The sequence below is a fragment of the Aptenodytes patagonicus genome, chromosome 10, assembly GCF_965638725.1.
Source record: "Aptenodytes patagonicus chromosome 10, bAptPat1.pri.cur, whole genome shotgun sequence".
Lineage (NCBI taxonomy): Eukaryota > Metazoa > Chordata > Aves > Sphenisciformes > Spheniscidae > Aptenodytes > Aptenodytes patagonicus.
Window position 1 is genome coordinate 6,413,092 of NC_134958.1, and position 12,955 is coordinate 6,426,046.

At 59.3% G+C, this 12,955-nt stretch overlaps 2 protein-coding genes across 2 annotated transcripts in view; one reads left to right on the forward strand and one right to left on the reverse strand.

Annotated features, from left to right (window-relative positions):
- Nucleotides 1–11,863, forward strand: POLG (DNA polymerase gamma, catalytic subunit). The gene is made up of 23 exons (XM_076347934.1): nucleotides 1–50; nucleotides 320–970; nucleotides 1,270–1,465; nucleotides 1,902–2,069; nucleotides 2,342–2,488; nucleotides 2,713–2,792; nucleotides 3,267–3,449; nucleotides 3,582–3,739; nucleotides 3,943–4,066; nucleotides 4,137–4,361; nucleotides 4,502–4,622; nucleotides 4,815–4,886; nucleotides 4,999–5,121; nucleotides 5,368–5,528; nucleotides 5,651–5,704; nucleotides 5,802–5,919; nucleotides 6,399–6,534; nucleotides 6,638–6,884; nucleotides 6,978–7,100; nucleotides 7,401–7,572; nucleotides 7,833–8,041; nucleotides 9,701–9,861; nucleotides 11,029–11,863. The coding sequence occupies exons 2-23, from the start codon at nucleotides 378–380 to the stop codon at nucleotides 11,088–11,090; spliced, it is 3,633 nt and encodes a 1,210-aa protein (XP_076204049.1). The 5' UTR covers nucleotides 1–50; nucleotides 320–377; the 3' UTR covers nucleotides 11,091–11,863.
- Nucleotides 10,589–12,955, reverse strand: part of FANCI (FA complementation group I) — a 25,219-nt gene continuing 22,852 nt past the window's right edge. Inside the window, exons 36-37 of the mRNA XM_076347933.1 lie at nucleotides 12,376–12,501; nucleotides 10,589–11,540 (exon numbers count right to left, since the gene is read on the reverse strand). Of these exons, the coding sequence (XP_076204048.1) occupies nucleotides 11,475–11,540; nucleotides 12,376–12,501 (192 nt within the window). The 3' untranslated portion in view covers nucleotides 10,589–11,474. The remainder of the gene's footprint in view (nucleotides 11,541–12,375; nucleotides 12,502–12,955) is intronic.

A 12,955-nucleotide genomic window follows, 5' to 3' on the forward strand; every position in this document is an offset into this window, starting at 1 on the left:
GTTTGGATCCGCCCTCCGGCCCGGGCCCGGGCGGCGCGCGCCGGGACCAGGTAGGGGCACGGGGCGGGGGGCATTCTTTGGGAGGGGTGCATTCCTGCAGGGAGGGTGTGCACGGCTGCGGGGGGGGTTGCACGGCTGCGGGGAGGGTTGCACGGCTGCGGGGGGGTGCAGCGCAGCCGGGCAGCCCGGCCTTCCCCGGCCGTGTGGTGCCTCGGGCAGCTGCGACCGTGCGCGGCCGTAGCGGCGGTCAGGGCTGCCCCGCAGCGGGGTTGAGCGGGCGGTGCCGAGCTCGCCCCTCGTTGTTGCTCTCTCCCTGCAGCTCCGGCCGCCCGGGGGGAGCAGCCCGTGGTGGAGGTGCATCCCCAGAGCGGGGGGAAATGAGGCGCTTGCTCTGGAGGAGATCGGTGAGGGGCTGCGCTGCAGCCCACGGCGCCAAGCTCCGGCGATGCACCTCCAGCTCCTCCGCCAGCCGCCCGCTGCCAGAGAACCCGAGCCAGGAGCCCGCCATGGGCCAGCGGCGCATGAACCCCCTCAACATCCAGATGCTGTCCAGGACCCTCCACGAACAGATCTTCCGGGGGGCCCAGGTACAATACTCAGTGGCGGAGATCCAGAGGAGCGTGGAGCACCTGCAACGCCACGACCTGTGGGGCAAGGAGACCTCCACGCTGCCCGACGTGGACCTGCAGCTGCCCCGTATGTACGGGGACAACATCGACGAGCATTTTCGCCTCCTGGCGCAGAAGCAGAGCTTGCCCTACCTGGAGGCGGCCAACGAGCTGCTACGGTGTGAGCTGCCCCCCATGCCCGCGCAGTGGGCATGGCAGCTCGGCTGGACCCGCTACGGCCCCGATGGGCAAGTGGAAGCCGTCGACTTCCCCGAGGAGCGGGCGGTGGTGTTGGACGTGGAGGTGTGCGTGGCTGACGGCCACTGCCCGACGCTGGCCGTGGCGGTCTCGCCGCACGCCTGGTGAGATGCGGTGCCGGTGGTGATGCTTGGGGTCGCAGTGGTGGGGGGGGACAGCTTCGGGAAGGATGGGGATGCTCCCGAGCAGAGCCTCTTCCTGCAAACCACCGCTGGCTTGCAGGGAAAACACAGCAAAGCCCCGAAGCGCGGCTCTGGGATGTGGGACGTGTGTCCTGGTTAGCGAGTGCAGCGCTCCCACGGGTGGGATCTTGCTGAGCACCCCACATTGCAGCGGGTGCTTTTGGTCCTGGGAGCCCGTACTTTATTTTTTACGGCTGTGGGGTGCCGCATGTCATCCGCAGGTACTCGTGGTGCAGCAAGCGGCTGCTGGAGCAGCGGTACTCCTGGTCCAGCCACCTCACCCTGGCCGACCTCATTCCCCTGGAGAGCCCGGCGGGCACCGTCTGTGCTGGCAAGCAGGACTGTCCGGAGAGAGTGGTGGTGGGGCACAACGTGGCCTTCGACCGGGCATTCATCAAGGAGCAGTACCTCATCCAGGTAATCCGTGGTGCCGTTGCTTCATGCCGGCAGCTGCGGTTCATTATCCGGATAGTCGTTTGCGCTGGCTTTTCAGGGTTATTTTGACAGATACCCCAGGGTTGTGCTCGCCTTGTCCCGCAGAACAGGTTGAGGTTGAATCCCTTTAGAGGGAGATATTCTTGCACCCTATAAGGTTGCTGGAGGCTGCAGGGTTGCAGCTGGGGACGTGGCAGGAGCCTTTGAGCAGCTGACAGTCTGCGCTGGGGATGCTCTTGGCTCTCAGAAGAGGGGTGCCGGGAGGTTAAACTTTGCCTTGACAAAAGCAGCCCGAGCAGAGGACTTGCAGCTCTGTAACACAGGGCGGTGCTTGCTGGCAGCTACAGGACATCTGGCAGCACGTTCCTCCTCCAGCACATCCCAAACCACCTCTCCTCTCTCCCCCGATGTGTCTCAGGGCTCCCGGGTGCGTTTCCTGGACACCATGAGCATGCACATGGCCATCTCGGGGCTGACGGGCTTCCAGCGCAGCCTCTGGATGGCTGCCAAGCACGGCAAGAGGAAGGGACTGCAGCAGGTCAAGGAGCACATGAAGAAAACGCGCAGCAAAACGGAGGGGCCAGCTGTGAGTAAGGGAGCTGAGCCGCTGGCAGTGGCGTGGGTGGCAGGGGACCGTTTGATCCTGTAATGGGACCGTTTGCTCCTGTACCGGGACCATCTGCTCCTGTACTGGCAGAGTAGGAGCTGTTAGAGCAGCTCTGCTGGGTGAAGCTCTCCCAGCGCCTTCCGGATGAGGTGGCCTTGGTTTACAATGGAGCAGCAGCATCCTTTATCCCTCCCGATCTCGGCCGCGGCCCATCCTTGTCCCGCACCGTCTGACCCCCCTCTCGTTCACAGGTCACTTCGTGGGACTGGGTGAACGTCAGCAGCATCAACAACCTGGCGGACGTGCACGCACTGTACGTCGGGGGGGACCCGCTGGAGAAGGAGGCGCGGGAGGTCTTTGTGAAGGGGAGCATGGCCGACATCAGGAGTCACTTCCAGGTGCGGGCGGCGATCCCAACATCCCGACGGGCAGCAGGAGCTGGAAATGGGAGCGGGATGGGAGCAGCTGCTGGGGTAGTTTCCATTTTGCCGCCCTTTCTTGCGAGGGCTTTGGGTGTGCGTGGGGCTGTGAAGTCCCTCATCCTCCCGCAGCCCCGGGTGCCTTGCCCCGTGCTGGCAGAGGGGCGGCTGCTTTGCCTGCTCTTACCTGCCTTTGCCCCCAGGACCTGATGTCGTACTGTGCCCGCGATGTCCAGGCCACCCATGAGGTGTTTCAGGAGCAGCTGCCACTCTTCATGGAGAGGTGAGAGCCGCCGAGCTCTGGCCAGCGTTGGCCGAGGGGCTGTGGTCTTCGCCGGCAGTGGGGAGGATTGCGGTCCCTCTGGGCATGGGGTGCGGCTCCTCTTGTCCTTGGGGTGGCGGTGGGAGGTTGGGGGGGCCCTGAACCCCTTTTCAGGAGGGACGTCAGACTCCCCCTCTGTAGGCGAGAAGGAATAAACAGCAGCACAGCACGTCTGGAGGAGGTGAGCAGACTTAATGAGGCAGATCGGAGCGATACAGCTTTGGGGGTATTGCACAGGGTTGTTTTTAGGGCAGCAATTTATGTGCAGGCAGGCAGAAGATACAGGGATCATTACGGGTTTAGGGGAACAGCATCAAGGGCTGTACAGGGCTGGGAAGCTCTAGGTGAAGACACGTTCATGTCCATCGTAGTCTGGTGCTTCCAGGGCAAATCCCTTCCAGCAGACATCTAATTTCTCGCTGCTTTGGGTTCTAGGTGCCCCCACCCCGTGACGTTTGCAGGGATGCTGGAGATGGGGGTGTCCTACCTGCCGGTCAACGGGAACTGGAAGAGGTACCTGGATGATGCTCAGGGCATCTACGAGGAGCTGCAGAAGGAGATGAAGAAGTCCCTGATGAACCTGGCCAACGATGCCTGCCAGCTGCTGCACGAGGACAAGTACCCGTGGGCTGGGGGTGCAGGTCCTGCCGCTTGCAGGACAGAGACCTGACGCCGGGTGGTCCATGGGGGGCTGCGGGCGAGTGCTGGGGACGGGAGCAAAGCTGCGGTGTGACAATGGTGTGTCGGCAGGTACAAAGATGACCCCTGGCTCTGGGATCTCGAGTGGGACACGCAGGAGTTTAAGCAGAAGAAGAATCCGGGGAAGAAGAAGAAGGATCAGAACAGGAACAGCAAAGCCCCCGCGGAGGCGGTGGGCTCAGATGGGTCCACGCAGGAGTGGCAGGAAGGTGAGTGTGGGTGGTCCGTGGGGACGAGGGATGCTTGAGGGACGCCTTCCTGTGGGTGCCCAGACGAAGGGACACGGTTCGTTGGTGCTGGCAGGGTGAAGCATCGCTGGCCTGCGTCCCTGTGCTGGGGCGCGTGGTGGTCCCCGTCCCTGGCACGGCTGCACGGGGGGCTCTTTGCCAGCCAGTCCTCCTTGCCCCACCAGACCCCGGCCCCCCCAGTGAGGACGAGGAGCTGAAAGCCCCTGCGAGCCAGGTCTGCCTGGAGCGTCTGAAGGAGACGGTTGCGCTGCAACCCAAGAGACTCCAGCACCTGCCGGGCCACCCGGGGTGAGTTGGGGACCCTGGGTGTCCCCGAGGGTTGCCCTGCGCTCTCTGACCCATCCCTGCTGCTCCCCAGCTGGTACCGCAAGCTGTGCCCGCGCCTGGAGGAGGTGGGGTGGGTGCCGGGACCCAGCCTCATCAGCCTGCAGATGAGGGTGACCCCGAAGCTGATGCGCCTGGCCTGGGACGGCTTCCCTCTCCATTACTCGGAGAAGCACGGCTGGGGCTACCTGGTGCCAGGGCGACAGGACAATTTGCTGGCAGCCCCCTCGGAGGCAGAGGGTCCTCCCTGCCCGCACAGGTGAGGGGGACGTAGCGGGGTGCCGAGCCGGGGGCTGCCCCACAGAGGGGTTTGGGAGCTCCCTGGGACCCTGCCCAGGTGCTGCCTCAGAGCCTCGGTCCTTGTCGTGGGTGCCTGAGCCTTGCCCTCTTCTCTGCCAGGGTGATTGAGTACCTGTACAGGCAGTACTGCCTGGAGAAAGGCAAGGAGCAGCCTCCAGGGCTGGAGGCCGCCATGGAGGATGAGCTGCTGGTGATGGACGGCAGCACGATGTGGCAGAAGGTGAAGGAAGGGATGGAGGGTACCCTCGGTGGGTGGGAGATGTGGGGCTGGGTTTATTCCTGTGTGCATGCAAAAAACAGCCCCGTGTGTAGCTCCGTGGGCTGGAAGTAAGAAATTTCCTTTAATAAGTGTTAAGTCACTGGAGAATTGGTGTTTGACCCGGCTTCCCCCCGCGGTCCCTCTGTGCTGCAGGTGGAGGAGCTGAGCCAGCTGGAGGTGGATGTGGAGGAGAAAATGAGCAGAGCAGACCAGAGCCTGGCGCAGGTAAAGGGGGTTTCCTGCGGGACGGGGTGGCAAATGGGTCCCTCTTTCCTCGATTTCCTCCCCCCGCCATGCCGGGGGGGTTCCTGGCATCGCCTCGCATCACTGGTCGCAGGAGGAGATGGATGAGCTGTGTGAGCTGGCGGAGGCAAGGAGCCAGCCCTCGTACCACCACGGCAATGGTCCTTACAACGATGTCAACATTCCCGGGTGCTGGTTCTTCAAGCTGCCTCACAAGGCAAGTCGGGTGCTCCTGGGGCTCTTCCTGAGGGCTTTCCCGCGTCCCTGTTCCCCTGGTCCTGCTGCACAGCCGTGTCACCTTGCCTGTCGCCCCGGTGCTGCAGCACTGCTGGGACCCCTGTGATCTCGTCCCGTGGGATAGGGTGGTGGAAAGGCATCTCTAGCTGGGGCAGGAGGATGCACAGAGCTTTACTGATGCTGAGCGGTGGCACGCTGAGCCTTGGCATCTCTTTTGCTGCTAAAGGACGGGAACGCTAACAACGTGGGAAGCCCTTTTGCCAAGGATTTCTTGCCCCAGATGGAGGACGGGACCCTGCGGGCTGCCGTGGGCCGCACCCATGGGACCAGAGCCCTCGAGATTAACAAAATGATCTCGTTTTGGAGGAACGCTCACAAGCGGATCAGGTGAGTGGCCACCTTCAGCTGAATCGTGACATCCCCGCGGATGGGCGGAGGCTGCGTCACAGCCAGGGGAGGTCGTGCAGATGCGGGGGGCTCAATCTCTTGCCTGCCGCATGTCCCCCCAGTTCCCAGATGGTGGTGTGGCTGAAGAAAGGGGAGCTGCCTCGCGTGGTGACCAGGTACGGGGAAGAACGGGCCCAGCTGGGACCACAATCCCTTCTACGCTGCTCCGGGAGGGCTCTCGCAGGATGATGCTCACCCTCACCTCTGTCCCAGGCACCCCGACTATAACGAGGAGGATGATTATGGAGCCATCCTGCCGCAGGTGGTGACCGCAGGCACCATCACCCGCCGGGCGGTGGAGCCCACATGGCTGACGGCCAGCAATGCCCGGGTACGGCTGCGCTCGGGTCCTTGCGGGGGTGCTTTGGGGCATCCTCTGTGTGTTCTGGACCGGTGGGAGCAGCCTGGGTTGGAAATGGGAGTTGGGGCTGGGTACTGGGGTTTGAGGTGGCAGGGCTGGTGCTGGGGCCCTTCCTTTGCTGACGTGCTTTGACTTTGGGAGGGGGGAAGGAGTCAGCAGAGGCTCCTGAGCTTCAAAATTTGGTGAAAGGAGAAGAAAACGCTGAAGCACTGGTTTCTCTCCTTCCCCAAGCTCCCTTTCTTCCGTGGTGGAAGAGCCTAGGGGGAGTAACCAAGTGGGCGATGCCCCACGTGTGCGTCAAACCTGGTTTTCACTTTCAGCGCAAAATTTAGGGGCACGGGGAGCGCCGTGCCAGCACTCCACAGCTGCGGGAGGAAGGCTGCTTCTGTGCCGCTGAGGATGAGAGGGAGGTGCAGGGCTTGCGCTGAGTTGGGCATCGTGTCCCGCAGGCCGACCGGGTGGGCAGCGAGCTGAAAGCCATGGTGCAGGTGCCGCCCGGCTACTCCCTGGTGGGCGCAGACGTGGATTCCCAGGAGCTCTGGATAGCCGCTGTCCTCGGCGAGGCGCACTTCGCCGGCATGCACGGTGAGCTGGGCCTGTGCCGCAGGGGACGGGTTCGCTGGGTAGCGGGGTGACCCCCCCGAGCCCGGTTCCATTTGGTGTCCAACCCCCGCTCCCCTCCTGGCAGGCTGCACGGCCTTCGGCTGGATGACCCTGCAGGGGAAGAAGAGCAACGCGACAGACCTGCACAGCAAGACGGCCGCCACGGTGGGCATCAGCCGAGAGCATGCCAAAGTCTTCAACTACGGGCGCATCTACGGGGCCGGGCAGCCCTTTGCTGAGCGGCTGCTGATGCAGTTCAACCATCGGCTGACGCAGCAGCAGGCGCGCGAGAAGGCTCAGCAGATGTACGCGGTCACCAAGGGCGTCCGGAGGTGGGTGCTGCCTGGGGAAGGCAGAGGGTGAGCAGGGACGGGGATGGTGGCGGTGTCCCATGGGACCTGGGCATGGGTCACTCTCCCCTCCAGGTTTCGTCTCTCTGAGGAGGGGGAGTGGCTGGTGAGGCAGCTGGACCTGGCTGTGGACAGGGCGGAGGACGGATCGGTGTCGGCCCAGGATGTCCAACAGCTCCAGAGGGAAGCCGTGAAAAGGTGAGATGCTCCGACCCCATGCAGCTTTGGCGGCATCGGGGTGTGAGGCGGAGGGAGCTGCAGCCCCGCAGGCAGAGAAGAGAGACGGGGCTGGATGGTCCCAATCCTCCCTCCCTGTTGTCCCAGGGCTGAGTCCCATTTGATCTGGGGGCTCCCAGTCTCTCCCAGTGAGCAATTAGCAGCAGGATGCTGCAGGGGCTTGTCCGGCTGCCCCAAGCCGGGAGGGAGCATTTGAGGGTCTCAAACGGGGCCCGCAGCCTCGTCCCACGCTTCCAGCAAACCTCCCCTCTGCCCTGCCAGGTCCCGGAGGAAGAAGAAGTGGGACGTGGTGGAGCACCGAGTGTGGGCTGGAGGCACCGAGTCGGAAATGTTCAACAAGCTGGAGAGCATCGCCTTATCCCCGTCCCCGCAGACCCCGGTGCTGGGCTGTCACATCAGCAGGGCCCTGGAACCCGCCGTGGCCAGGGGGGAGGTAAGGACACGTCTCTGTGCTGCTGAGCTCTCGGCTTCGCTTGTTTTATCCGAAACAGCAACCCCAAGTTCAGCCCTGCTTAGATGCAGGAGACCCAGCAGGCTCTTGGAGCCATGCAGCAAACCCATTGCCTCTTTATCTGCATGCCATCAGGAAAACCCAACAGCCCTGAATTTAACAGGCTTCTCCCAGGAGCTCTCCTGTATCGGGCCTGGGACCCCGATGCTCCCCTGGCATCCGTCTGTGTTTCCTTCCACCAGTTTCTGACCAGCAGAGTGAACTGGGTGGTGCAGAGCTCGGCCGTCGACTACCTGCACCTCATGCTGGTCGCCATGAAGTGGCTCTTCGAGGAGTTCGACATCAACGGGCGCTTCTGCATCAGCATCCACGACGAGGTGCGCTACCTGGTCCAGCAGCAGGATCGCTACCGGGCAGCCCTGGCCCTGCAGATCACCAACCTCCTCACGCGGTGAGATGTGACGGCTGTGGTGTCTCCTGGGACGAGCACCAGTGCCTCTGGGGTGGGACGGGGCAAGCTCAAGGGACTGGGGCGACAGCAAAGGCGTTAGCTTTGCCCGCAGCAAGCTGGTGCAGAGCAGTTTTCTGCTCAAGGGAAGTCGGCAGTGCTGGGGATTGCAATTTCTTCACGCGTGACTTGGGTGGCTATAAACGGAGCTCGGCTTCGATTTCCAGGGATAATCTGCTGGCGAGAGGGGGGCTATCATCAGGTTTTGGCTCCTGCGGAGACAGAGCCAATCGCTCTGCTCTGCTGGGATGCGAGCACATCACCTCCCATTCCCTTCAGGTCTGCGGCCGTCGTGTGGCAGCAGCCCTTGGGCTTGACTGAGCGGCCGGGAGCCTGAAACTGTTCCTCATCCCTTGTCTCCCCTGTGCCTTCAGGGGTGTCGTGGTTTAATCTCAGTCAGCAACTAAGCACCACGCAGCCGCTCGCTCACTCCCCCCCCACCCGGTGGGATGGGGGAGAGAATTGGAAGAGCACAAGTGAGAAAAAACTCGTGGGTTGAGATAAAAACAGTTTAATAATTGAAATAAAATGATAATAATAATAATAATATGATAATAATAACAATACACAAAGCAAGTGATGCACAGTGCAATTGCTCACCACCCGCTGACCGATGCCCAGCCAGTCCCCGAGCAGCGGCCCCCCTGGCCAGCTTTCCCCCAGTTTATGTACTGAGCACGACGTCCCATGGTGTGGAATGTCCCTCTGGCCAGTTTGGCTGTGCCCCCTCCCAGCTTCTTGCGCACCCCCAGCCTTCTCAGTCGGTAGAGCATGGGAAACTAAAAAGTCCTTGGCTGGTGTAAGCATTACCTAGCAACAACTAAAACATCGGTGCGTTATCAACTTTGTTCTCATCCTAAATCCAAAACACTGTACCAGCTACTAGGAAGGAAATTAACTCCATCCCTGCCGAAACCAGGACAAGGGGACAGCAAGGGGCACGGCTTGTTGTCTCTGCTGCGAGCACCAGCGCTGTTGCCCCTTCCGCAGCGTGGGGCGTTCCTGCTGCCTCCCTGCCTCGTGCAAGGTTAAGCTCAGCCTGGAAAGCTCTTGGATCTCAAAGGCCTCCCTTCAATCCAGCTCCGGCACAGCCAGCTTTGCCAAATCCCCTTCCCGGCGCCGTGGGGTATTTAGTTATATGGGAGCCGGCCAAAGCTGAGCTGTTTTCTTCTGCGCTGAGGCAGGGATACAGCAAACAGCCTTTCTGTGCCGGTGCGGCAGGCGCAGCGGGGGCGGACGCCCTGATGTTTGTGCCTTTGTGCCAGCTCCTGTGAGCACGGGGCTTCCTGCTGGGAAAATCCAGCATCTGCTCTGCCTGGGAGGATTAGCCAGCAGCGAAGGGCCGGGTCCTTCCTTTCTTCCGAGGAGGCTCAACGTACCGTTACTCTGTTCCTCCCACATCCACTTTAGCAATACTTGACCCTCCTGCTACCCAGTACTGAAAAAGCACCTTGTCTTCCAGCCGCTGAGTGACGTGGGTGCGAAGTAACCTGCTAGCGATGGCAGGCCGGTATTTTGTGAAGCTGTGGCGGATCAAAGCCGGGTGTGAGAAGGCTAAGGGTGATGCGTAGCACCGTCCCACCTGGTCTCTTGTTCTTCCAGGTGCATGTTTGCCTACAAACTGGGCCTCCAGGATCTGCCACAGTCAGTGGCTTTTTTCAGCGCAGTGGACGTTGACCAGTGCTTAAGGAAAGAGGTGACCATGAACTGCGTGACGCCATCGAATCCAACCGGGATGGAGAAGAAGTACGGCATCCCTCAAGGTGAGCAGTGTCCGTGCAAGCTAACCCCTGCCCTGTAATCCCCTCTGTGCACAAGCCTCCCCAGCTTAGGCAGAGCATTTGGCCTAAGCCGCCGTTCCCCGAGGGCTCCTCCGTTCGGCAGAGGCGCCTCGTGAGCCCCTTGCTTCCTGACCCACCAGCTGCCCTGCAGGGCAACAGTCACCCTGGCGCCAGCCCCTCTGTACCCCTCTTTCCTTTCTCAATCCCCGAGTAGCTTGTGCTGCTGCTTCCAAATATCTCTGTCTTGGCTCTGTTATCCCACGCACACGTTTGCTTTGTGCCCCTGAAAGAGAGAGGAGCCCTCTTGTGCACGTTTAACACAGCCCAAGATTGAATTGTTCCTTCTCTGAAATGAGGTGCCTCAACCTCGTCTATTTTGCCCTCTAGACCCAAACTTTTCCTTGGGTGCAGCAAGGAAAAGCAGCCTTCGGTGCTTTCTCTCCATCCCCGCTCCCCCTTAGCCCAGCACAGCCTAGGCTGCGTTCAGAGAACTGCTTTGGCATTGCTGCGTTCTTCCCCAACAATCCCAAGGCCTACAGTCATCTCTGACGGCACTCAACATAACCCTTTAACTGCTGCAAGCAAACGTTTAACTCTCGGCTGGGAGCTGCTTTAAACAGCTCCTCCTCCACGTGCGGCAGCATTTTCCCAGATGAGAAGAACCTGCCCTCAGATTTGTTCTCTCAGTCACTGAATACATCAGGCGCTCCACCCTTAGGTAACCTTTATTAGGAGTCTTACAGGCAAAGGGTAAGGTTTAGAAACGGGATTTGTGTTCTGTGGGCAAAAAGGGCACTTCTGTTCTTGCCAAGAACAAGACAAGTTAAACAAGTGCATGGTATCAGGGTCAGCAAAAACGTAACAGCAAAGCCAGCCTCGCCAGAGGAAGCCGTCACTCCTCTGCTTCTCAGGAGCTGCCCACAGCAGCAAGCTTCAGCTCCGAGGCAGAACAGCTCGTGTTTCTGGCTTCCTGCTGGTGCTGGCTCCCGCGTTCACACCACCACACAAAACAGAAGTTTGAATAAATTTAGGGCTTTTTGTGCTACACGCTCTGAACTAAAGCAAATCGTGACCGTCACGCTCTCATGTTACACAGTCTCTTGAGTGTGCTGCAGAATGCAGGGACCTGATTGTGCCGTTGTCTTCCAGGAGAAGCACTGGATATATATCAGCTAATTGAAATAACCAAAGGTTCGCTGGAGAAGAAATGATGACGCTAGAGTGCCAGAATGACAGTTGTCCAGAGAGCGTGCCAGAGCCTGGCTGTCCTTTTCAGAAGGAGATCTTTTGGCAGGGACTGATCCCGGTCACCCTGTTTCCTTTTTGCTGTAAGAAGGGATGTTCCTGGGGAAGAAGGTTTTGATAGCAGCACGTTTGAACAGCAGAGGCGCTTCCGAGGGCAGCAGCCAGCTGTAAAACCTGAGACAGTGGCCCAAGTCACTGCTTGCACGCCCGTGGGCACAAAGGAAGAAGTCATAAGTATTTGGCAAGAGAAACAACAAACCGTCATCTCTATACACGCGGTTCTCCAAGACCAAGGCGAGTCTGCCACAGAACAGGCGCTGTGGGAGGAGGCACCAGCGGCGACCCCAGCTTTATTTTTTTCGCCGTCTCTTCTTTTTGGGTTCCTGGTTCTCATCTGGCTGCTCTGCGGTGCTGCTCTGGAGAGGGAGGGAGAGAGTAGCAGTACAGAGTGTGATTGTTTTTGTGTGATTAGTCTAAGGAATGTTTACCTAAAGCAAGAAACCAGATGTGCAGAAGAGGATTTAGCTCTTTTTCCTCCCTAACAAAATGACCCGAATATGGGACTCCTCTCACCCACTGAGACTTTCCCCGTGGACCCCCCACCCCACTTCATGCTAGAACTTAGACCGCGGGTTATCAGTGGCACAGGACAGGGGCTGTTTGTGCTGGGTTTTGGCTTGTTGAAACACTCAGGAAAATGTGGACAGAAGCACCAATAAAAACCTGGACAATCAGCAAAGTAAATTGTTTATTTTTTTATCCAGCACAGGTTGCGTTACCTTCACCAGCACTATCTAGTAGAGGAGATGGGTCTGAGGAGAATGATGCCTTGCAGAGTTTGCCCTGCCAGCTGTTTATCTACAAGAGTTAACCTGGATGCAAAACCACTTTGCATCATGCTGCAAAGGTCTGATCCTGGCCAGCCAGTAGGTCCTCAGAGGTAACGCTGATAGACCTCTCTGCTTGCTGAGGCAAACAACAAGGCCTTACGAGCAGTCTCACTTCCCTAAGACCGGAGATCCAGAGAATTGGTGCATGGAAATAAAGGTCACTCAAGGCAGAGGGCTGGAGTGTAGGGGATGTTAGCCGGACTAACTGTTCACTCCTTCGTATCAGCTTAGTATTAAAGTGAGAGCTAACCCAGGGAAGACAAACTGTCCTAATTTCACATATACCTGCACAGCTCACAGATACAGTTGGCCTCAAAAGAGGGGGAAACCTATCGGTAAAAGCAGCTGAATGAGTTCTGACCTGCTCGTTGTCTGGCTCATTTTCAGCATCCTCTGTGTTATGCTCCTGCAACGCGCTGTCTAGCATGGATGCGTTGATGCGGAAGTCCCGGGAGGTGCTTAGCTTCATATATTGCATCAAGTTCACCTGCAGCAACCAAGGTGAAACCATTACGCCATTAGCATCTTAATTTAGTATTCTACCCTGCCTAGTCCTTTGCGCAGAACTGGGACCGAGTCCATCACAGTAATAATGCAGGATTGAAGCAAAAGGTAAGTGAAAAAGCACCTGCCCCCATGCAATCCAGTGGCCCATTTATGCTTTCCTAAAAGCCAAGTGATTACCAGTTACTCTCACTCTCATGTAGTGCCTCATCATGGTACATTTCTCTCCTGCTTACGAAACGGCCTGGGGGAGAGGGGTGAGGAAAGCTGGCATTAGGTGTGTAAGTTTCTGCTCATCCAGAAACCATACGAGGTTTCTGGTTGAGGTCCCAGGCAGTACTGCCATTGACACCTGCTGGTATCAGCGTGACAGCAATTCAGTAGCGTTGGGCCAGGAGCTCGGGCAAAGGCTGTAAGAGATGCAAGGTCCTTACGCC